This window comes from Aedes albopictus, chromosome 3 (assembly GCF_035046485.1).
Source record: "Aedes albopictus strain Foshan chromosome 3, AalbF5, whole genome shotgun sequence".
In the NCBI taxonomy this organism is placed as follows: domain Eukaryota; kingdom Metazoa; phylum Arthropoda; class Insecta; order Diptera; family Culicidae; genus Aedes; species Aedes albopictus.
In genome coordinates, this window is record NC_085138.1 from 234,733,380 (window position 1) to 234,760,084 (window position 26,705).

Consider the following 26,705-nt stretch of genomic DNA (forward strand, 5'->3'; position numbering starts at 1 on the left):
ATCGTATTATCTTATAATGCTAAATCGGTGACAATAGTGGACCTTTGATAAACTTATCCACACGCAATTTTTACTTTCCAACGCAATCCGAAAATAACTTACTTCTACCCAACAATGCTTTTCAGAGAAGAAAGCCATATCCCGCGGTGATCCAACTGATTTATGAACACCAGCTGAGAGCTGACAGGTTAATGTCTTTCCAGTGGAAACCCCAATTTCTTAAACCCTGCAGGCTTCCTTGCGGTCCATATGGCCCAACCCTGAGCTTAGCGTGGATCTACAAACATTCCCATAGTTATTAACTGACAGCTTCCTTTGTCAATGAACATTTTGCATGAGTTTTACTCTTTGAGTATGGCAATCACAAAAATACTCCATTCCTGGACCAATCGGGAATCAAATCTGTCACTCTTAGCATTATCATGAAGTCATTCTAAAAGTTTAACATTAAATTTCATATTATAACGAAATTATGCAACAAATGAATTTTTTTTATAATATTCAAAGTAACTGTCTGAAGTATGCCACGATAAAATATTATTCATTTTAGTTCATTCTATTTACTTAAAGAAAAACTACTATAAACATCTTGTGCTATATGTACATAAATCATGAATATGTATCTTCATCAAAACAAATTTCACCCCATACAGTATCACATTCAATCAGCTGATCCACAATCATGCACAATCAATGGCCAACTGCCTTTTGGCATGGGTTCATCACTAGCAATGATCATCAACTCAATACCACTAAATTGGGGGGTTCGGCAACTATCACCACCAATCTCCTCAATGTGAATAGGGATGAACCGCGGAGAGCGAAAGAAACCACGAAAGCACATGTCACTCCAACGACCTTCAGGCCGATGATCCAGGATGGCCGACGCGACGGCGGCGACGGTCAGACTTGTATGCACGATAAAACTCACTCGTCTTCGGTCGTAAAACTCAGTCCAGCTTGATCTTCGGGTCATGACGGTACTCTCCCAGGTTAGCGCAAAATTGGAACACACTTTGTTAGGACAATGAGGGCTGGTGGGCTATTTGGGGTACGTAATTTACTAACACGTTTGTGTCGTTGTGTTAGTGGATGAAACATTATTGGGAAAGGAACGAAGATTGATCCAGGGGAAGAAGAGCTTGTGATGGAAAGCGCTTAATTTTCCATTTCCTGTCGATTCAGTGCTTTTGATTCGTGCTGCTTCGTAATATGTACAACGGAAGTGGGATGAAGAATTTATATCCATCGTGTAAAGTTTTGCTTATTTTTTTGACAATGATTTCTTCTGGGATTTGTCGAAAGAATCTCAAGTTCAAATTGATCAATATTGCTGGTATGTGGCCAAAAAGAAGAAGTCAGCATAAATAACACAAGGTGAGAGTAAATATTTCGTCTGTTTTCTGAGTTTTTATGATTTTATTTGGACCGAATTTCTTTCTCTCTATTGCTCCTCGTGGTATTGCTCTAGCTGGAGAAGAGTGTGTACTTGTTTGGTTGCTCCGTCGAGTGTCCTTTCACAACCGTAGTGTTTCGTATGTTTTCCATTGTCAGTTGAATGACATCATGGTCCGCAGCCTGGAGTGTGTCAGTGAAGTTTTGTGTTTACACTAGTAGCCTCCACTACTCCACTGCTATCCCATTTGGAGCCCTCGAGTGGAATGAAGTGTTATTACCCGCTGTCCAAAGCAAACCGGAATACAGCTTTGAAACGATACATGACAAACAAAACAAGGAGCGCTCTGTAAACAGTCCTGTTTGATCGTTAACAGGGCATCCACAACCGCGAAAACAACGACCATGCAGCAGCCATCGTTTAAAGTGAATTATTTACGCAAATTGAGCAAAATATGGATACAGATTTATCTACCCGTGTTGATACTGAGTGCGCATGTCCTGGTCGTGACATCTCAGCAGCAACCTCAAAAAACAACAGCAGCATATGCAGCAACAACAAAAAGTGTTACAGCAGCGGCAACAATCACCGACCAATTTACCGCCATCGTCACAGAAACGAGGTATGATGAAAGTAAACGATGCTAGCCGTATGCTAAACTGCGTTATCAGGAATCTCACCTCTCCCGTTGACCCAAGGTGATTTTGGCCAGGGGACATATGTCGACAGTTCTATCTTTGTGTTCATGATTTGGTAGTGGAGTGCGTAGATATGAAACGGGAACAAGGCACCAGAAATTGATTGTTATATGGACACGTTTATCACATAAAGCTGGGACTGCTGTTTTGATTTTATTTGAATAACGTGATATCTGATACTAATGGAGGGCAAGAGAGTATCTTTGGGCAATTGTGTTAATGTCAATCATCGTTTACAATGAATATAATTAGGAATATTCCCACAGTTTATTGTGCGGCATGCAATGTGCCACTTAGAGTGGATTGTTGGTTGATTTTCCCGCTTCATTGGATATCAACACAATCAAATAATTAAATCAATAATACCATTGAACAAGTTTTTTCACGAATCTATTACTTACCTTACTAAGGTCTGAGTGTCCTCTGCTAAGCGTACGAGTCGTGTAGACTCCATTCGAATCGGTCCATGAGCTGGGTATCTCCAGCACTCTCCGAGGAGTCAGCAAATCCACTGGATCGATTCACCTAGCTCGCTGCACACGACGTTATTTTTTTTTTGAACCGGTCGGAGTGCTATCGAGAAACATTTTCAGCGGGTTGCTATCCGACATTCTGACGACAAGACCCGCCTACCGTAGCCTCCCAATTTTCAGGGTGTGGACGAGTAGCTGATCAGTAGCTGATGCAGGTCATAGTTTATTCGCATTCTTGAACATTCCCGTTTTCAATCTGGACTCAGCCGTAGATGGTACGCAACCGCTCCATTCAAAAACTCCAAGGACGCGTTTTGTGGAAGTTCCATGCGTTCCAATTAGCGTTTTACAGAAAGGGCCCATATAGCCGAGGCGGTAAACGCACGGGTATTCAGCATGACCATGCTGAGGGTGACGGGTTCGATTCCCGGGCGGTCCAGGATCTTTTCGTAAAGGAAATTTCCTTGACTTCCTTGGGCATAGAGTATTTTCGTGCCTGCCACACGATATATACATGCAAAATGGTCATTGGCAGAGGAAGCTCTCAGTTAATAACTGTGGAAGTGCTCATAGAACACTAAGCTGAGAAGCAGGCTTTGTCACAGTGAGGACGTTACGCCAAGAAGAAGAGTAGAGGAGAAAGCTAACTTCATGTGATGCCGAACTTTGTTCGATGCATCCAAGTCCGTCAAGTTCTGCGGAATTTTAAGTAAGCTTGATTTCCTGCCACAATGCGTCTCTGAGTTTGTCTGCTGGGGTTGTTGTCGGCAATTGCCAATGAGTCCAAGTATACAAAGTCCTCAGCTTCCTCGATTTCATCATTGCCAATAGAGATTCGAGGAGGTGGACGCGTTAAATCATCCTTAGAGCCCTTTGCCACCATGTACATTGATGACAAATCCGACTCGTCTGCCTCCATTCTTTAATTGGATGTACGTTTCCGTCATCATCTTAAATTTGGCGAGCAATACATATCAATATCATTTGCGTTACCAAGCAGCTGGCTGGACTTAGTGAAAATCGTACCACTTGTGCTTATCCCGCTCTCCTCATTATACCCTCTAAAGTGATATTAACTCCTAAACTACCAAGGGTCCAAAAAACGTCGGAAGTCCAACTTTGACAAGGCATTTCTCGGTTGTTTTTCAACCGATTTTAAAAATTTTTTTTTGCGATGGAACCGGACAGGTTTCAAGAACAGCGTTCATCTTAAAGATTTTAAAATAGATGCGTCTACCCAAAGTTATTAAGCAAAAGGCACTTCCTACTTTTTTTGAGAACGCCTTTTTTGCACACATTGATCAATAAAATAAAATTTAAAGCGATGACATGATTTTTTCGACCCTAAATCATGCGTACAGCCGAGGTGAACATGTTTATGCAAAATAAGTGATTTTTCTGTACACTGATATTTTAAATTACTGAAAAAACTGCTAAAATACCCTATTTTTTACATAAAATAAGCAATAAATAAAAAATCAAAGCGATGACCTAAAGTTTTTTTGGTCTTTAATTGTTTGTAGGATTGTACTGGATATTTCTGATTAAAAATAAAAATGTTTTATTTACACTCTTATTTTGCTTTACCCGAAGAACTATGAAAATTCCATATTTTTTACATAAAGTAGTCAACAAAATTAAAATTAAAACGATAATTTGTAGTTTTTTAGTCTTGAATTGTTCTTAGTAGTTTGGGGACATACTTGAAGAATAATAGTGATGTTTTCATTACACTCATATTTTGATTTACTCAAAAACCATCGAAAATACCACATTTCTCACACAAAGTGGTTAACAAATAAAAATGGATTACAACGCATTGCAGTTTTTTGCCTTGAAATTATCCGCGAAAGAGTTCAGGACATATTTGATGAACAATAGTCACGTTTTTATAACACTCTTAATTTATTTTACTCAAAAAGTTACAAAAACACCATATTTTTTATACAAAATAGTCAATAAACCAAAATTTAAAGCCGTAATATTTAGTTTGTTGGCCTTTTATTTCCAATAGAATGTACTGCACATGATTTTGATAAAATTTTAAAGTTAACATCTCACTAATATTTTGTTTTATCAAAAAATGTACGAAAATAAAACATTTTTACACAAAAAAGCCAATAAGCCAAACTTTAAATCAATGACATGTAGTTTTAATACTTTGAATTTAACGTGGTAGTTTAGTGGATTTATTTGAACAATACTAGCTATTTTGTATAGAATTGTAGATTTGTTTTTAGTATCTGATCATTGTTAAACTATTGTATTTACTTTTTTATTTTATGTTTATCATGTAAGCTTTTATTGATTCGGTATGTTTGGTTATCTCTACTGTCATTCATAATATAAGATATAGGGTTTTTATGCCTATTAGAGATAGCTAAACGATCTCTAATAGGCTTTTCCCTATCAGGCTTCATTAAGACTCACAGTCAGATGAAGCATAAAATAAATAAATAAATAAATAAATAAATAAATAAATAAACACTCATACACTGAAACCTCCATTTAAGTCGATGCATGGCTTAACGAAAATAATTTTTACCGTACAGGCAATGGCTAAACTATACAGTTTTATATTTTTTAACAAATCTCCTTTGTCATGCGAAGTGTTAAAAAATATAAAAGTCTGTAGTTTTGTCATTGCCTGCATGGTAAAAAATATTTTCGATCAGCCATGCATCGACTTAAATGGAGGTTTCAGTGTAACTTATTTCACTCGAAATACTAGGAAAATACCGCATTTTTCACACAAAGTTGTCAACAAATAAAAATTTGAGGCAATCAATGCCACGAAATTATTCTTAATGAAGTGAGAGGCTTGTTTGATAAACAACAGTGATCTTTCAATGCTACTCGTATTATATGTCACTAAAAAAATACAGAAATACCATATATCTATAGAAATAGAAATCAAAATTTAATGCTATATAGCTTTTTGGTCTTGGAATGTTCGTAAGAATGCACTTAATATATTTAATAAGTAATAGTGATATTGTCGTCATACTCACACTTAACGAAACAGTTAAAAACGGAAAAACATATTTTGCATTCTGGAAACATCCTTGTACATACATGAAATTAGCAGCATCGTATCATAATCGACAGCATACCGGAAATAGCTGTTAGAGTGCTAGATATAGGAGCCTTCTTCTTATTCCACAAGCACGGTTGAACAGATTCTTTCTTCATTTAACTTGTTTTTCGAATAATCTTCAAGAAGAATGTTCAACTTCTTCACGGAATGACACGCTTCCAGTAAGAACCTTCAGCATTTCGGGAAAATATTTGTTTGACACTTCCTACTACAAAGAATTAGTAGTAGTACCCAAGTCACACACATGTTATATAAAAGTTACGACAGCGCAAGTTTTGGTTGTATAGAAGTTTATTTTACGTTATTTCAACACAATGTTAAAATTACGTAAAACAAACTTCTATACAACCAAAACTTGCGCTGTCGTAACTCTATTATAACATGTGTGTTGCTTGGGTAGATGCTCATATTCGAAAGAAAAAAACACTAGACAAACTTTTGAAAAGTAACAGATGGGACGCCCTCGAGCTGAAAATCTCTCAAGTAAAGACACATAACCTAACCTTAACTTTGGAAAACTTGTTTTATTCATACCAGTAAAGTTCGTAACTTTGTTTTTCATTTGTACGGGATTTCCGTGTATTTTTTGATGATTGCTACTTCATGTTCAGGAGACGCAGATATATGTCGACAATTTCGTCTCAAGAGTACTGGAACTCGTATAATTTGGTGAGCTTGTTTCTGTATATTCTTAATTGTGCCTAAACTTTGCCAATCATATTCTTTGGACCTTCCAGTAATACCCGTAACCCCTAGGCCTGAGAGAAACTACGTCAATCTTGAAATATAGTCAGTGATTAGCTCCAAATATATGTGCTTTGGTAACGGACGGGAAGAAAGCAAATCTCATAACAGCGCAGAGTTAGCATTGTTAAAATTCACAAATTAAACCAAATTAAAAAAAGATTCCCCTCTTGTACCGACTTTTCGCACCCTTTCGAACTTTTCGAAAAGATTTCCCTGTTAAATAAATTTCCCCGAGGATTTCCGGTTTCCTTTGTATTTTTTTCAAATAATATATAACCTAGACCTGGTACAAAAAAAAATCAAGAATACAATTCTGCATGTTTTCGCTTTGAATTTTGAATTATTGGCTATTTTGTGTGAAAATTTTTTGGGCACATTCGTGATTTTTTTTAGTTGAACAAAATGTGAGTGTAATTAACATCAGGCATCAATGCATGCCTGGTACATTCTAACGGAAAATTAAAAGCCAGTGAACTATATGTTATTGTTTTATTTTTTTGTAAAATATATTAAGAGTGTCATGAAAACTTCACTATTGTTTATCAAATACGTCCAGTATTCTTTCACGAATAATTTAAAAGCAAAAAAAAACACATGCATTGAATTTAATTTTTATTTGTTGACTACTTTGTGTGAAAAATGTGGTATTTTTCTAGTATTTCGAGCGAAATAAATTAGGAGTGTAATATAACATCACAAGTATTGTTCAAATAAACCCACTCAATTACTACGATAAATTTAAAGTATTAAAACTACATGTCATTGATTTAAAATTTGGCTCATGGACTTTTTTGTGTAAAAATGTGATGTTTTTGTACATTTTTTGATAAAACAAAATATTAGTGTAATGTTAACTTCAAATCTTATCAAAATCATGACCAGTACATTCTATTGGAAATTAAAGGCCAAAAAACTACATGTTATGGCTTTAAATTTTGGTTTATTGACTATTTTGTATGAAAATTATGGTATTTTTGTAACTTTTTGAGTAAAATAAATTTAGAGTGTTATAAAAACGTGACTATTGTTCATCAAATATGTCCTGAACTCTTTCACGGATAATTTCAAGGCAAAAAACTGCAATGCGTTGTAATCCATATTTATTTGTTAACCACTTTGTGTGAGAAATGTGGCATTTTCGATGGTTTTTGAGTAAATCAAAATATGAGTGTAATGAAAACATCACTATTATTCTTCAAGTATGTCTCCCAAACTACTAAGAACAATTCAAGACTAAAAAACTACAAGTTATCGTTTTAGTTTTAGTTTTGTTGACTACTTTTTGTAAAAAATATGGAATTTTCATAGTTCTTCGGGTAAAACAAAATAAGAGTGTAATTAAAACATTTTTAATTTTAATCAGAAATGTCCAGTACAATCCGACGAACAATTTAAGACCAAAAAAACTTTATGTCATCGCTTTGAATTTTGATTTATTGCTTATTTTATGTGGAAAATAGGGTATTTTAGCAGTTTTTTCGATGAATTAAAATATTTGTGTACTGAAAAATCACTTATTTTGCATAAACATGTTCACTCCGGCTGTACGCATGATTCAGGGTCGAAAAAATCATATGTCATCGCTTTAAATTTTATTTTATTGATCAATGTGTGCAAAAAAGGCGTTCTCAAAAAAAGTAGGAAGTGCCTTTTGCTTAATAACTTTGGGTAGACGCATCTATTTTAAAATCTTTAAGATGTACGCTGTTCATGAAACCTGTCCGGTTCCATCGCAAAAAAAAGTTTTAAAATTGGTTGAAAAACGGCCGAAAAATGCCTTGTTAAAGTTGGACTTCCGACTTTTTTTGGACCCTTGGTAGTTCGCGGGAGTTTTCACCCCCTCAGTAGTTTAAGTGTTAAACAGCAAATACGAAAAACCGCCACCTTGTCGTAACCCTCTGCGAGATTCGAAGGGATTCGAGAGTGCCTGCTTTTCCACACTTTCTGTTCAGTCCTACAAAGTATCTGCGACACCACAATGTCGAAGTTGCGCGTATGTTATTTGTCGTAGATTACTCAGCGCAACATTTTTTTGTTTCAAGAACAAACTTATGTGTCTTTGACAGATTTAACCCTAAAAGGGATACCTTCATGGCCTAAGTTTCGTCACCTCGCTGAGTGTGTTTCATCAAAGACGAGCTCTGAAAGGCGCCTGGGGTCCAATGGCCTTATCGTGATGGAGAGTCGCCTTTCTAGCTCGCTGCCATATTGAATTTTACGCCTTCACAGCTGTGGCTATATTGGACCATATAGAAGTGGCAATGATTCAAGGTAAATTTGTGTCCATTAATATGATGATGATTTGGTTCCATCTAGTACTAAAATATTGGTCAGCATTATCATACTAAGAACAATCGTCGGATAAAACAATGTTAGACAAAGAATCGTAGTTCAAGGCGCCAAAATAGGGTCGAGAATGGGAAACCAGATCGAAACGAACGGGCCACTAATGGTATACCGACCTCCAAAAGCCAGTCGTGAATTCACGATAGAAGCATGGCGAATCGGAAACAATAGAGCCGGAGCTCCCTGCTCCTATGTGAGAATGCGAGTCGAAGTTGAAAATCACACCGCTGAATTCGCACAGATGGCTGCAGGTCCAATGTGGCAAGAATAGCCATAGCAAACTGAAAAGAAAAAAAAAAAATACAATGTAGGATTGAAAACATGCTACTGCTAGTGGAAATTATTCGCAAAATGGAAAACTATTTGCCAGTTCATTATAGTCGAAAAGTTTTGCAAGGGATTTGCTTGCTGTTGGTTACCAGTCCTGCGCGACTGGCCTGATTTAGTTTTCAGTTGTATTCTTTAAATGATTATTTCATATAATTTCGAGTCTAGACGATTGCATTTTAGTGGAAACCATTTCTGCGGTTGATATGTTCGACGTGTGTCCCGGTGAAATAATCAAGACCCAAGTACACGGATAAGTTTTATTTTATGTAAACATAATGAAACATCCCCACACAATATCAGCCAAAAACGTGTTTGCGTGAAAGCAAAAGTGTTGACTTCCTTATGCCGTGACTTGGTTTGCCCATTAATTTTTTCATGAGCTTATCGTGTTTCAGTTCCGTTGAAATAAATCAATTGTTGTAATGTGACTTCTTGCTTACCCAGTAAACGAATGACGTAACGAAAATCCCAACATGGTAGATAACCGTTTATGCGAATTTGGAACCCATAAATCGATATCAGAATATGTCACACGTGACGAAGGATCCTTTCTGAATTTATTTATTTTCCACTTCAGGGTGCAAGGTCATATTTTATCACATCAACCACTATCTCCTCACCTAGATGCCATAATCAGGGCGTAATTAAATTGATCCTCCAACCTATAATGAGCTTTTCAACTAGCGCTAATTTAAGATTATCCTTTTGACCTTCTTGGCAAACCGCTTTTATTGCTTCCTGCAGTCAAGATTTCCAACGGCTTAGGAATATTCCTTCCGCTGTGTGTCAGTGTGTATCGTTGCCGCAACCACAGTGCAAGGGAAATTAATTCAAGCGAGCAACAGCAGAATCAACTTTCAACCGCCAACCAATCAATACAGTTTTGCTTGTGCCATTTTGATCCGCTGCGACAGAAGTTCGTGCTTGCTTTGAGATTACTTTTCTGCCGGGGCGAAGTTTTGCAGAGGGCGAAGAAAGACGATTGTTGGGAAAGCTAATTATGGCTGCCGGAAATGAGGACTATTTGGAGGGAAATTGAAACGTCATCATAAGTCAAACCATCGCAAATTGAGTTTGTGTTTGGATGAGCTATTGAGGCCAAAGATTGAAGTTGCATGCTGGTTGGAAGTCAAAATAGAAATATTGAAGAAATAATTTTAAAGAAAACAATATTTTTTAGAATAAAAACTAGAGGGTTTTGTTGTCGACGCTAACATCGACTTTAATCACTACATACCTGTTGATGGTTAAACTGTTTCCAACTTTTGATGCCATCCACATTGTATTTACGGTATTGATGGGAGATCGAAGTAAACGTTGCTGGGCGCGAACGTGTTTTGTGTTTCTCTGCGCGTGTCATTTTTTCTCCTGCTTTTTGATTGTTTTTCCAAAGTGAATTACTGAAAATTGTGCTGGAACGTGGAAAATTAAAAAGTTTATCCAGATTTCACATCACCGATTCCTCAAGCAACTGCCATCAAAACTCTAATCATAAGGTCTGTCCAGAACAATCATGGTCAAATCAGTATTCGACGGATTCTTGGCTACAATCACTCAGCCTTGAGCGCAACTGTGCTGGGTTTCGTGAGAAATTGAATCAAAATTAGAAGCACACATTTCAGCTGTACGCAATGGACGTAAAGGCCGGATGATCCGGACTACCGACGGGGGATCCAGACTGCAGCAATATCAAGTTTTCTGTCTCCTGATAAGATAGTTAGGTTGTTCTGAGGAGTTCTGCTGCAATGCTAGTGGTACCTGGATGAGGCGTGCGGTGAAGTCTGAACGCTAATTTTTGGTGAGATCTAACCAATTACTTGAAAATCTAATGCGATCTTTTCATGCTTTATGTTTTCTTGTATAATGGGTTATTTACTACAATCGGGGAATGGGTTACCACAGGAAGGGGGAGGAATTTTCAAAAAATTAGCTAAGCCATTCAAAATTTTCTAAGTCATTTTGTAGTTCAATTCCCCTGTTTCCAATCATTCATTGAATGGCATTTCATCACAAATGAACATTTACGTCATCAAAAGGGCATTATTTATTTAAGATTTGAAAAATTATTCCTAATACTTTCTGTTTCAGCGATTGAGGTAAATTATTTTATTGGCGTATTTGTTGTGTTTTCGCCCTTTACATCTCATCCAAATTCCAGCATAACTTAATCATACAAAATTCCAGACCATTCCAGTTCCAAAATCCAATTTCCATTCTATTTACGAGAGCGCCGGTGAGTCGCTGGCATCTCGATAAATAGATATCATCCCTTCCCTATTATCCCTTCCCATCCACATAACGTGTTTCTAATCGTTTCAGAGAGCGATCAATGGCGCTTAAGCCTAGGCTTGTTAGCCAGGACACATGGTCCAAATGCCTGTGCCCTATCCCGGAAGCAAAAAGGCCCATGGAGTGACAAATCTCTTAGCTATGTCACTCCCAACGTCGGTGTAAAAAAATCACTTACACTTACATCAACACATCTACATGATCCACTCAAATACACTTACACAGTCTGAATTTTGCCGCATCACTCGCTTAGGGGCCATCCATAAACCACGTGGTCACTAGGGGGGGTCTGCCGAAAGACCACGAAAAGCCATGGAGGGGGGGGGGTTGTCACCAAACCACGTGTTTTTTTTTATTTGGCGTTTTATTTTTCCTGTCTGATCCAAAAGCATAAAATCAATTTTTATTCAACTGACTATGATGATTATTCCTGTCCACAGTACGAAAAATTATGTTGTCCATCTGGAGTCCGTATACGAACAACCCACCTGTATCTTAGAAAAAAATAAATAAATAACGTCAGTCGCGCGGTTGGCTACCACAGCTAATGCTGAGTATTTAAGGCGAGATTTTTTCAACGTGTTGTACAAACTATAGGTTGATGAGAAAATTCAAAGAAACTTTTTCTTTTATTTTGAATACTTTTTCGCTTTTTTCTCATGAATATTGAAAGTTGCATGTTTACGAGGTCAGGTACAAGTTACAGTTTCCCTAAAATTCTATGTCACATATTTCTCGAGTGATTTTATTGACTAAAAAGCCTAAAACCACGCAAGACCACGGTGGGGGAGGGGGGGGGGGGTCTAAAATTCCGGAAGAAATGACCACGTGGTTTATGGACAGTCCCTTTCCAAATATCAACCTCCTTGACACCTATGGGGGTGTCGGTGAGTCGCTGACCTCTTGTAAAGTAGGTGTCATATCATCACATCCTTTCCTATCCTCGTAACGGAGAAGATGGACGTGGCCGGCAATGGAAGTTTTCATGTCTTTTTTAATTCAACCTCTGATTGGATAGCTGTTCCTTCCCAAATAGCATTCCATAAGCAATTAGAATAGGAGTACTAAAGTTATAACATGACAACTTTCAGTATGCAATCTACGAATTACTCCGTTACAACGCAACGCAACACATTCACATTGTACGGTAACGATGTCATTTACTTTGGAGCAAACTGAATCGGAATTGTGACAAGGATAAGCATTGTTGAAATACAAGTATATTTAGCAGTCATTGACGATTTGCTCGCCATCGAATACGTAGAATAAAATGAAAAATGGTGCCCAGAGGCGTTTTGAAGGAAACTGCATGCTGCAGCATTGAATATGGCTCAATATTTAACGATATTTAAAAACTGGACAGGTACACTGCATAGAAAATGTAAAGTGCGTGGAGGTAGAACTGTTGTGCCATTTCAACAATTGCAAAGATTTCTACCATGAGCTAAACGCATCCCAGAAATTTGCGGGGGATAAGAACCGAAGCATTTCAACAAAAAAGTAGAAAACAAAATGTTTCTGAGTATGATTAATATGATCTCGTTGCAAAAATCTTCTAGGAAGTCTACTGTAATGAACTTTTTGATATTTAGCTTATGCAAAACAAAAACAAAATAAAGTCAAATCGTTGAACTTTATGCACTTTGTTCTTTGGAGCACCCAGTAATTTAAAACTGTTCGGCCTTATCAAGCAACTAAGTTAACGAAAACTGTTTGGAATTATATCTGACTGTTTCGAACAAAACTCAGAAATGTGTTTTGCCAGTTATCTGATACCTATCGACACCAACAGTACACAGAGAGCAATATCAGTACTTTATGTCAAATATCCATAACATTCGTTGTCCACGAAGTGTATACATACCTGATACTTCAAATGATACGAAGTAGATTTTGGTTTGCTTTTGATTTCTTTTTCTTATCCATCTGTACGTTTGAAAATCTGCCCTGGAGGGATTTTTTAGTCATGGCAAATTCTGCAATCGAAGAAACGCCCGTTGATTCAATTAAAATTGTTTAGATACGATCCGATCCATGAAGGATGGAGTGGGTCTAATTGAGTCTAACGTTTCCGTAGGTTTTGCATCTGTGCAAGCGTAGACCATTATCTGAGTCCACTGATCGACTAGTAGCATGGTGCGGAGGTACGACTCAGCTGGAAGGAATAAGGTAACCTCATTCACGGTGCTCCATTTACCGTTATTATAAAATAAAATATACCATCAAAATTTGAAACGCCATTCTCTTTATTTATCTATCCCACACCTCTGGGCAAATTTTTAAAATCATCGTTGGGCGAAATTTTGAGTTACGCCCTTTTAAAGGGCCTAACCTCTAAAAAATCGTGTTTTCTAAAGAATAACACCATATTTCATAACAGAATTGTGAATTAAATGCATCAATAACAAAAATTATCATGAATAATATTGAAATTTGGTAGTATGTATCCATATAAATATTAGTGGAGTGCATTTTCTATCAAAATTGGTCATTACGTCAATATACGGTAGGTGTTCTTAGGGCCTATAGAAAACAAACATTTCATCGGTGTAACAATTCAATTAAAAGTATATTGTATTGTGATTCCATATGTCTAAAGATGTTCATATTACTCTCAGTCAAGGCGATAGTATTCACATGCATCCAGCACCAACATTTCAAAAGGACGTAACTGATCTTCAACATAATATCTTCTCCCATAGTTGTTGTAGATCGTGTCTCATCTTTCCCAGAACACCATCAACCACTATCGGAAAGAACTGCATTTTCTCCGTCCAGTAGAGGTTGTACATGTGTGAAAATGTACTAATTTTTCATAACTTTTTAAAGTTTTAGCAGAAATTTATAAAGTTTCCATTGATTTTATTGAAAATAACTTCAATGTTTACGCTTTTTGGAGAAATCTGTATCAAACTTCAAAAATCTGTATTTTTCTGTACTCTGTATCTTGTCTGTATAGAAGGTAAACAATCTGTATAAAACAGAAAAATTTGTATATCTAGCATCTCTGTAGGTGAGATAAAGGTTTGGTTTCGACAAGCAGTTTCGCCTTTTTGAAATGTTATCACCGATTGAGTTTAAATAAGGGCGAAAGTAACATGATCTATTTCTCTTCATCAACTCTCTCTTCTACAAATTAAAGTGACAAGATGCAAATTCAATCGATTTTTGTCACACTTAGACGCTAGATTGCATCGAAATCTAGCGAATTATGACCAAAAAGTGCAACCATACTTGCATATTGTCACTTTAGTTTGAAGAAGAGAGAGTCGATGAAGAGAATTCGCTCGTGTTACTTTCATCACGAGCGGTCGCGTCGTGTACTGAGTACACGCACCATGAAAAATGCACGCTTGTGATACCGTCGGTTTCCTGCAATAGGGGCACAACTCAAAATTTGTCATTTTTGAGGTTTTGATGGCAAATTATGAAAAACTATGTAAAATTTCATCTCACAAAGACCCGTTCCAAAATTCCTTGTGAAACACGAGATTTGGGCATTTTCACCAATTTTCCGCAGTAAGGGCACAACTCAAAATCAGTCAACTTTTTCAATAGTCGTTGTAAAATAGTTGTCAAAAATTCATGAAACAGATAGTCCTTCAGCCCCTTTCAATGATACAACAATCAAAATTTGTTTACTTTTGTCAAATGATGAGAGAAATAAGTAAATTTGCAGGAGGTGCTTCATGATTGCCAATTTTCAAACGCTTATTCTGAAAATTCACATTTTTTGAGTTGTGCCCCTATTGCAGGAAACCGACGATACACAGTGTGGACGTAGTGTCGTTGTAGGTAGCCGAAAACGCGACTGCTCGAGGGTTAAAGTCAATGTAGATTATACTAACATTTGAAAAGTGCGTAACAACCATTGCATATTTCTGCTTCTTAAAATCCTCCTTAGCGTATTTCCCATTATTCACGTAAACTCTAACCAGTAAGGGGCTGTCCATAAACAACGTGGTCATGAGGGGGGGGGGGGATTATCCAATGACCATTTTGTATGGACGAATAAAAATTTTTGTATGGACTAATGACCACGCGGGGGGAGGGGGGGGGTGGTTGAGAAGTCCCAAAAAAATGACCACGTGGTTTATGGACAGCCCCTAATAGGTAGAACCAAGGTAAATTTAATGGAAGGTACTGGTATATACGCAGTCAGTTGATGCGGGGAGAGGCTTATGACGAGGGTGGTGGGGGCGACTGCTGGCGAGTTTGTTTACGCTGTACTCTATCGGTTTCTGTGGGGTTGCTAGGGTTGCTAGGAGTTGTTTACCCCCACACAAGTGAAAATTTTTGTCGTAGTGGCAGAGCTACAGCAGTTTCTAAGTTTTAAAAATGGGGATTTCACCCGGAGTTGTAACTTTTTGGGCGACAGGTAGTGATGGGGAAAACGGGTGGCAAGGACTAGCAGTGCCCATCAAGCCGTTGGTACCCGGGTATGACAGGTACAAGCAGGAGGATCCTTAAGTCGGCGGGAAGCGGTTGTCATCAACCAAAGAGCGTCAGATGCAGTCGGGAAATAATTGGGATAGCCGTGATTTGTCTGACGGGTGAACGAATTTCCGATACTTCGTCCGGCAAACACTGCTCGATACAACCACGAATTTCTTTGGGGAGGTACGTCGGAACGTATCCCCAAAGTCTTTCGGATGGAACGTGGAGAAAAAGTGCACAAAAGTGATCGCTTCAAGGCTCTGACACTTTTGGATCATGGCTTGTATGCCATGTATACAGTTCCAAATCAAAACAAACTTGCCAGCTGTCATTCCGAATTCCAATATGGCGGATTGTATGATATATCATATTGGATTACCTTCCTTTTACTTACCTTGGGTAGAACAGTCTCCCTTCTATCTAACAGGATAAATTTGCATGAATGAATTAAAACACGCCCAGGAGGAGCGCGATAATCCACGGTTAAACGCGTAATATTGTCTTTCGATTTTTCCCCATTTCTACGTTTTGTCTTCTCAGCCTCAGCACTTCAAAAGAGCGTAACAACTTTCCAAAACAACACCTTTTTCAAAGCTGTGGCATGGCACTTCTAAACAAACCGAATGCTCATCTTTCGAAGGCTAACATAAGAGGGGTGACATGCAATCTACATCCATAAAAGAAAATGCCGTATCAAAAAGCAGGTCCGCCCTTCTGAAATGCTGAAGCTGATAAAGACAAAACGTAAAAATGAAAAAAATTGAAAGACAAAAGTTCGAATAATAGAAAAATTAGTAGGGATAAAAGGTCTTACCTACATATTTTAAAAGAAGAAACAATTTTCACCCTGTAAATTATGCTGGATTATTTGTTGCCTGTTCCGACTTCTTGTCTTTTGGCCTTTCCATATTTTGGTTTTCTATTCTTATAACTTAAAATATTTGGCACACAGTCATATTCTTTTTGTTTAATTAATGGTTGCCCATATTTTTGCCTTTCTCGTACACCAAGGTGTACCGAAAGGCTATATGTTCACTCCAAAAATGAAATTTCGATAGAGCCCCAAGAGGGGCAAGTTTCATATACCAATCGACTCAACTCGACGAGTTGAGATGATGTCTGTGTGTGTGTATGTGTGTGTGTGTGTGTGTGTAAGTATGTGTGTGTGTATGTGTACAAAAAAAGGTCACCTCACTTTTAGATAGTAAATATCAACCGATTTTAACGATCGACGGCTCATTCGACGCGGAATCTGGTCCCATTGTTTCCTATTGAAAATGGTTCGAATCGGTCCAGCCGTTCCGGAGTTATGGCCATTCAGGTGTTCCGGAACCGGTACCCCTGGAAGGGGCCAGACATGAAAATGCACCAAACCCATGCATGCGACCCATCAAACCACGGCATTTACGATTATCTGATAAACGGTAAGCAGGAAAATAGTATCAGACCATATCTGAACCGGTAGTGTTCCGGATCCGGTTCTGAGTGTCCCGCCGGAAGTGGCCAAATATCAAATTGAACATAACTCATGCATGCGACACATCCAACAGCGGCTTTTTCGATAATCCGATGAGCGGTTAGCAGGAAAGCAGTATCAGACCACATCTGAACTGGTAGTGTTCCGGAACCGGTTCCGGATGTCCCACCGGAAGTGGCCTAATATAAAAGAGTACCAAACCCATGCATGCGACACATCAAACAGCGGCATTTTTGATAACCTGATGGACGGTTAGCAGGAAAACAGTATCAGACCATATCTGAACCAGCAGTGTTCCGGAACCGGTTCCGGGGGTCCCGACGGATGTGGCCAAATATAAAAGTGAACCAAACCCATGCATGCAATACAACAAATAACGGCTTTTCTGATAACCTGATGACTGGTAATCAAATAAATAGGTTAGGACCACATTAGAGACAGCCGGTTGTATTCCGGAACCAGTTCCGGGTGTCTCGCCGGAAATGGCCAAATATAAAAGTGAACCAAACCCATGCATGCGACACATCAAACAGCGGCATTTCCGATAACCTGGTGAACGGTAAGCAAGGAAACAGTATCAGACCATATCTGAACCGGTAGTGTTCCGGAACCGGTTCCGGATTTTCCGTCGGATGTAGCCAAATATAAACAATAACCTTATGAACGTTAGCAAGCAAACAGGCTCCGACCGGTGAAAAAATGTGTTACGCATATGGTTAAATTTCAACCGTTACGTAGTAATTGAACATTACATGTTTTTGACTTTGCTTGTCTCAAGTTGGCTATAACTTGAAAATGGTCAAACTTATCGCATTTGAAAGATTATTAAATTTGGTACCAACAAGATCTTGGAATCTATTGGTTTAGTTAGATAACTAAAGCAAAAAAAGCTCGAAAGTAGTGTTTTGCCTTTCTCGCACAATTAGTGTACTAAAAAACTATATGTTCACTCAAAAAACGATTTTTCGAAAAAATGCTCGATGGATCAAGTCGCATATACCAACCAACTCTGTTCAACGAATTGAGATTATATCTGTATGTGTGTATGTATGTGCGCAAAATAAGTTCACTCACTTTTAAGGCACTTCCCATTGGCCGATTTTTGGGATTATAGCTTGAATCGAACCGGAATTGTTTGCTATCCAAAATGGTTCAGATCGGCCAAGGCGTTCCGGACTTATGGCCATTTCAGTGATCCGGACCAGCACCGGTAGAACTGGCCGTATATAAAACTGAACTAGCCCATCATGCGATAAATCAAACTGCGCCAATTTTTGTAGCCCTTAGCATGGTTGACGAGTTTTGTGCGGAAATCAACACTGGAGACCAGAAGCTCCACGATGTCGGCCCAAAATTCAAGATGGCAGCCAAATGTTCAAGGTGGCAGCTCAAAATTCAAGATGGCGGCTGTTTACAAGAGATTTAGGAGACGAGAAGAATGCAGCAAGGGCGAGAATGCTGCAACACCGTACGAGAGCGAATGAGGCACGTTACAAACAGGCGCGGAACAGGCAGAACTCAGTCTTCCGGATGAAGAAGCGCCAGCAGGAAGAACGAGATCGCGAAGCGATGGAAGAGCTGTACCGCGCTAAGGACACACGAAAGTTCTACGAGAAGTTGAACCGCTCGCGCAGAGGCTTTGTGCCACAAGCCGACATGTGCCGAGATAATCACGGGAATATTCTCACGAGCGAGCGTGAGGTGGTCGAGAGGTGGCGGCAGCATTACGATGAGCACCTCAATGGCGACGTTGCAAGTACCGAAGGTGGCGTGGTAACAGATCTAGGAGTATGTGCACAGGACGAAAGACTTCCGGCCCCTGACCTTCAAGTATCGTGTGTCCCATCTACAAAAAGGGTGACAAGTTGGATTGCGGGAACTACCACGCGATCACACTACTGAGCGCTGCCTACAAGATACTCTCTCAAATTTTATGCCGCCGTCTATCACCGATTGCAAGAGAGTTCGTGGGGCAATATCAGGCTGGATTTATGGGTGAACGCGCTACAACGGACCAGATGTTCGCCATCCGCCAGGTGTTGCAGAAATGCCGCGAATACAACGTGCCCACACATCACTTGTTCATCGATTTCAAATCGGCGTATGATACAATCAATCGAGAACAGCTATGGCAGATTATGCACGAATACGGATTCCCGGATAAACTGATACGGTTGATCAAGGCGACGATGGATCGAGTAATGTGCGTAGTTCGAGTATCAGGGACACTCTCGAGTCCCTTCGAATCTCGCAGAGGGTTACGGCAAGGTGATGGTCTTTCGTGCTTGCTGTTCAACATTGCTTTGGAGGGTGTAATAAGAAGAGCGGAGATAAACACGAGTGGGACGATTTTCACGAAGTCCGTTCAGCTGCTTGGTTTCGCCGATGATATTGATATCATTGCTCGTAAATTTGAGACGATGGCGGAAACGTACATCCGACTAAAGAGTGAAGCCAGGCGAATCGGATTAGTTATTGATGTGTCGAAGACAAAGTACATGATGGCAAAGGGCTCCAGGGAGGAATCACCGCGCCCGCCACCCCGAATTCATATCGACGGTGATGAAATCGAGACGGTTGAAGAATTCGTGTACTTGGTCTCACTGGTGACCGACGACAACGACACCAGCAGAGAAATTCAGAGGCGCATTGTGGCATGAAATCGTGCCTACTTTGGACTGCGCCGTAACACGAAGTTAACCATCTACAAAACGTTGATTAGACCGGTCGTCCTCTATGGGCACGAAACATGGACCATACGTGCAGAGGACCAACGCGCCCTTGGAGTTTTCGAACGGAAGGTGTTGCGTACCATCTACGGCGAAGTGCAGATGGAAGACGGGACTTGGAGAAGGCGAATGAACCACGAGCTGCATCAGCTGCTGGGAGAACCAACCATCGTCCATACCGCGAAAATCGGGAGGCTACGGTGGGCGGATCACGTCATCAGGATGTCGGATAGCAACCCGACTAAAATGGTTCTCGAGAGTCATCCGACCGGTACAAGAAGACGTGGAGCGCAGCGAGCTAGGTGGGTCGACCAAGTGGAGGACGATCTGCGGACCCTACGCAGAGTGCGGAACTGGAGACAAACAGCCATGGACCGAGTGGAATGGAGGCGGCTACTATGTACAGCAAAGGCCACCCCGGCCTCAGCCTGACCGGTAAGTAAGGTAAGTAAGTTCTGGTACCATGAAATAGATTTCTGTTAATTGTATGAAAGTGCGATATACATAAACATTTCGCTTGAGTTTTATTGAAATGGGGTTTCGAAGGCACGGGAAAGGCGCCATCACCGCTAGGTGGATTAATAAGGGTTTTTGACTATTGTTTTCAAAACAGATTTGCTGTATAGAGAGTGTACGCTCTTAATATATCGGTGCTAACATTCCAAAAAGGCGAAACTGCTTGCCGAAACCAAACCTTTATCTCCCCGACACAATGTACAACCACTACTGGACGGAGAAAATGCAATTCTTTCCGATAGTGGCTGATGGTGTCCTGGGAAAGATGAGATACGATCTACAGCTATGGGAGAAAATATTGTGTTGAAGGTCAGTTACGTCCTTTTAAAATGTTGGTGCTGTATGCATGTGAATACTATCCCTTGACTGGGAGTAATATGAACATCTATAGACATATGGAATCACAATACAATATACTTTTAATTGAATTGTTACACCGATGAAGTGTTTGTTTTCTACAGGCCCTAAGAACACCTACCGTATATTGGCGTAATGGCCAATTTTGATAAAAATTGCACTCCACCGATATGTATATGGATGCATACTACCAAATTTCAATATTATTCATGGTAATTTTTGTTATTGATGCCTTAAATTCATGATTCTGTTATGAAATATGGTGTTATTCTTTAGAAAACACGATTTTTTAGAGGTTAGGCCCTTTAAAAGGGCGTAACTCAAAATTTCGCCCAACGATAATTTTAAAAATTTGCCCACAGGTGTGGGATAGATAAATAAAGAGAATGGCGTTTCAGGTTTTGATGGTATATTTTATTTTATAATAACGGTAAATGGAGCACCGTGTCATTCATTTAATTTATTTAGTTAACATCAAATTCATGATAATACTGAATCAACAATTTGCCGCCATAATACTCGATTTGCAGCTGCAGCTCTCCAACGTCGGTCACGCCCAACACTCGCCAGATCACGCTCCACCTGGTCCGCCCATCGTGCTCTCTGCGCTCCACGCCTTCTTGTACCAACCGGATGGTTAGCAAACACCAACTTTGCAGGGTTGTTGTCCGGCATTCTTGCAACATGCCCTGCCCATCGTATCCTTCCGGCTTTGGCCACTTTCTGGATGCTGGGTTCGCCGTAAAACACAACGCAACGAGACAGGCTTGCCCACCGAAATGTTCCTGGGATCATCGTATGCGTCTTCTGCTTCGGAAAAATGCAATCTCTTCGCTAGTCACTTCCAGGGGGCATTCAACGACAAAACAGCTACTGATTCTCAGATCGAAATCGCATGTAGAGATACCCCCCTTAATGTGTGTGAGCTTTCAGTCAAAAACATAACTAGCCAGCAAGTTGCTTCTGCGATCAACAAAATGAAATACTCCACTGCCGCTAGCCCCGATGGCATTCCAGCTTGTGTACTGAAAAGATGTTGCAATTCTTTAAGCCCCGTATTAGCCTCGCTCTTCAACATGTCTCTTCAGCAATGTCGGTTTCCGTCTAACTGGAAGCTCTCCATTATGTTTCCCGTGTATAAGAAAGGAGATAAAAGGTGTATTGAGAACTACCGCGGAATCACATCATTATGTGCCAGCTCGAAAGTTTTCGAAATCGTCGTCAAAGATATGCTGTTTGCTGCATGTAAACATTACATATGTACCTGCCAGCACGGATTCTATCCTAATAGATCTGTAGCGACGAATCTTGTCAATTTCGCTTCACACTGTATACGGACGACGGAAGATGGTCATCAAACTGATGCGATATATACTGATTTTAAATCTGCGTTCGATCGAGTGGACCACAGCATACTGTTGAAGCGGCTAGAGCTTCTTGGCATGTCTTTAGACTCTATTTCTTGGTTGAGATCGTATTTGTCGAACCGGAAACTTTGTGTGGTGATTGGCTCGGAAACTTCAACTATATTTACTAATTTATCTGGCGTACCACAAGGAAGCAATCTCGGGCCGCTGCTGTTTTCACTTTTCATCAATGATCTGTCTCGTCTGTTACCTCCTGGATGCAAGCTTTTCTTTGCCGACGATTTAAAACTCTATATGACCATCAGAAGTTTAGATGATTGTCTAAGGTTACAGCATTTAGTCAACACCTTTGCTAACTGGAGCTCTATCAACATGCTTACCTTGAGCATTAAGAAGTGCAATGTGATATCTTTTCATCGAAAACTCAAGCCGATAATCTACGATTACACCATAGATAATTTGAAATTAGAGCGCGTTAATCACGTACGCGATTTGGGTGTTATATTGGACCCAGGCTTCACCTTTCGGGTCCACTTTGAAGATGTGATTTCGAAAGCGAATCGACAACTGGGGTTCATATTTAAAATCTGTGACGAGTTCAAGGATCCGATGTGCCTACGTTCACTGTATTGCACCCTTGTGAGATCATTGCTGGAGTCTAATGTTGTCGTTTGGTGCCCATATCAGACAATTTGGATCAACAGAATTGAGGCAGTTCAAAGAAAATTTGTAAGACGTGCTCTTCGTTCCTTGCCTTGGCGTGATCCTGTAAACCTGCCACCGTACGAGCAGCGGTGCCGCCTTCTTGGTATTGATACCCTGGCCAGCCGGAGGTTTGCTCTACAAGCCGGATTTGCTGCGAAAATTCTGCTGGGAGAAATCGATTCACCTGAGATTTCATCGCGACTGAACATCTACGCACCCGAACGGACTCTACGACAGCGTAACTTCCTGACGACCGAAGGCAGCAACACAGTTTATGGCCAACATAGTCCGATTAGTGCCGTAACAACTGCATTCAATGAAGTATTCGATTTGTTCGACTTCAACCTGTCTGCTCAGGCATTCCAGCGAAAGGTTCAGCAGCGGAGGCATCGTGAGCTGTGATAGCATTATTCGACATTGGATGCAGCGAATTTGAATACAGGCGAGAATCTGTCCAAATATGTTAACGTAAAAAGCTTATCTACATACATGTTTTTTTTTTATTTTCAGTAACTGCTTGAGTGACCTGTTGTTTGTAATGTTTTAATAGTATGAAATTGTTTGTATTATAATGTAGATCCTTGTAAGTCAATTTCTGTAATGTTTGTCGAAAAGATACGGGGTTTTTATGCCTTTTGGAGACTGGCAATCACTTTTCATGGCCAACTCCAGGAGGCTTTTCCCCACCACCTTCATTAAGACACGAGTCAGATGAAGCGAATAAAGAATAAATAATAATAATAATAATAATAAAGTGCAGCGAGCTTGTGGTTCATCCTTCTCCGCCACACACCGTTCTCCTGCACGCCGCCGAAGATCGTCCTTAGCACCCGTCGCTCGAAAACTCCGAGTGCTTGCAGGTCCTCCTCGAGCATCGTCCATGTCACTCAGTTCCACCTACCAGCATGTACTTTGTCTTAGCCGCATTCACCACCAGTCCGACCTTTGCTGCTTCACGTTTCAGGCGGGTGTACTGTTCTGCCACCGTTCCAAATGTTCTAGCAATAAAATTCATGTCATCCGCAAAACAGACACATTGGCTGGATTTCGTGAAGATCGTACCCCGGCTGTTTAGCCCGGCTCGTCGCATAACACCTTCCAGAGCGATGTTCAATAGTAGGCAGGAAATCCATCACCTTATCGTAGTCCCCGGTATTCACGGCATTTCTGGAGGATTTGCCGTACGGTGAAGATCTGGTCCGTTGTCGATCAGCCGTTGATGAAACCGGCTTGGTAACTTCCCACGAACTCATTTACTTTAGGTGAAAGACGACGGAAGATGATCTGGGATAGCACTTTGTAGACGGCATTCAAAATGGTGATCGCTCGAAAGTTCTCACACATTAACTTGTGGCCTTCTTGTGGATGGGACAGATTATCCCTTCCTTCCACTCCTCCGGTAGCTGTTCGGTTTCCCAGATCTTGACTACTAACTGGTGCAGACAGGTGGCCAACTTTTCCGGGCCCATCTTGATGAGTTCTGCTGCGATACCGTCCTCACCAGCCGTAAGGCACTGCAAAATATGTTTGCTGGTAATCAGCAAACTTTGCTGATTTTTGGCGTGCTGATTGCATTCAGCAATACAAATTACTGAGTATCAGCAATTATTTTTCAACTTGCTGAACCATCCAGCAATTTTGACAGTTGATCAGCAAAGTTGTGCTGAAATTCAGCAAAAATGTTGCGGTTCCAGGGATGACTGACAAAAAATCCGAGACCACATTTCCGATAGTAGATGATTCTTTCGACTAGCGGGAAACCGCCGGTTGAATCATAAGCGGACGAGTGTGTGTAGAGCTGATGTGAAAAAAAAACCTAAAAATTCACACAGGCGAGTGAAGCAAAGAGTGTGTTGACGACAACCACCGTGTTTTTAATCAAGAAGCGCTGGCGCTGGGTGTTGAGTGAAAGGATCCAGCTTACACTTTGTAATGGCTTGCGGCGATGTGCATCCAGTTAGTGCTAGCACAGAGAACAGACATCCAAGTCCAGTTCCGAAACTGTGTAAGGAATTTAACAGCCATTTGAAATCGGCAACACAAGTGGCAATAGCGTGGCGCTGCAATCGGTTAATTTCCCATACTAAATAATTTAATTCACCACTTGAAATGTTTCAATTCACCACTGACTGTGGCAATATGGTTTTTGGTGGCGTTAGTGTTGTCATCGTGTATTGGTTTGCAACCTTACTCAAGTAAAGATTCAAATCCTTACACAAGTTTCCGAATGAAATTTGTTCTAGCCTGGATGTCTGTTCTGTGGTGCTAGTCAGCTTCCATAGTAGCCGCCCCTACGCAGGTAACAAGAAAGAAAATAAAAGGAAATAGGTTACCTTATTCCTTCCAGCTGAGTCGCACCTACGCACCATGCTACTAGTCGATCAGTGGACTTAGATAATGGTCTACGCTTGCACAGATGCAAAACCTACGGAAACGTTAGACTCAATTATACCCACTCCGTCCTCCTTTATGGTTCGGATCGTATCTAAACAATTTGAATTGAATCAACGGGCGTTTCTTCGATTGCAGATTTTGCCATGATTAAAAATCCCTCCAGGGCAGATTTTCAGACGTACAGATGGATAAGAAAAAAAATCAAAAGCAAACCCAACCCGCCTGAAAAAAAAGAAGCATGACCTCATGCATAACCCTTTCCTTATCCTTCCATGTCCTCGAAATTGGGTAAAATCAAGTTCAGCGTGAAAAAATGTTTGCTTTAAAGAAAAGAGCCTCCAATTAATTTCACGATTTTTCTTTCGATCCCAAATTGGGGAACTGATGCCACTAGAAAAGTTGGGAGGACAAAATGACGAGGAACAAAAACGGACTACAGCCACCAGAGCGTGTCGCTTTTCGACACGGTGGCGACACAAGCCATGCAGATGGTTTTTCCTCCTCTTCGTCAAGTGTCCGAAGGGTCACTAAGAAAAGTTGTTTTATGTTGCAAATCTCTTCCTTCAATTTTATGTTGGTTTTATACACTGTTCTGTCAACTGGAGAAACAACGATGAAGCGAATTTTTCATTACCCAGACCACGCGCCATCCTTTGCGGCTGGCTACAGGGCTTGATTCATCGGCTAGTCCCTTGACTAGTCCTACGTCGGCGGCAAATTCATCATTCTGGGCGCTCCATTGGGTCGGTTGTCTGCTGAAGTAGAAGAAAAACTGGGGCTGCAAAGTAATTACAATTTTGAGCACGGATGCGTTGGATATGGTAACTGATGAGCTGGTGTGCAAAACAAAACTGAACTCATTTGTTGTTTCGTTGATTGAGGATAACAAATTTCTAACTCTTCTTAGGTACCGTAAACGCACCGTACTTTCCGTACCGAGTGCCTAACTTTGAGACCTTTTCAAAAATCCTCATAAAATAATAGTTGGTTATCAACAAAAACTTTTATTCCATAGTGATTGTGAGCATTTATGAAAAATATGAATTTAGAACATGTTGGTTTCCAAGGAGAAGTGCTAATTTAGGTTGGGGGCTGTCCATAAACCACGTGGTCATTTTTTCCTGTACAACACATTGAAAAAATCTCGATTTCTGTAATCGCATTTGCGTGGCGCTTGCGGTAGTAGCAAACCGCGCAGCTGACGGAAGGCTAAAGTGCACTAAATGTATTCATTCTTTACATTCTGTAACTCGCACGATTGGTCACCACCGTCAGCACCATGCCAGTGCTGAGAATAAAAAGCGAGATTTTTTCAACGTGTTGTACAAAATACAACAGCGCGATCGC

The 26,705-nt window shown here is 40.2% G+C and overlaps 1 protein-coding gene across 2 annotated transcripts in view; it reads left to right on the forward strand.

Moving 5' to 3' along the window:
- Window positions 1-1,093: 1,093 nt before the first annotated feature.
- Window positions 1,094-26,705, forward strand: part of LOC115264740 (uncharacterized) — a 76,387-nt gene continuing 50,775 nt past the window's right edge. Inside the window, exons 1-2 of one of the 2 annotated variants that reach the window (XM_062859588.1) lie at window positions 1,096-1,377; window positions 1,472-2,018. In XM_062859588.1, the coding sequence (XP_062715572.1) occupies window positions 1,851-2,018 (168 nt within the window). In that variant the 5' untranslated portion in view covers window positions 1,096-1,377; window positions 1,472-1,850. Of the gene's footprint in view, window positions 2,019-26,705 lie in introns of both variants that reach the window. The other variant, XM_062859587.1, reaches the window with a different exon arrangement.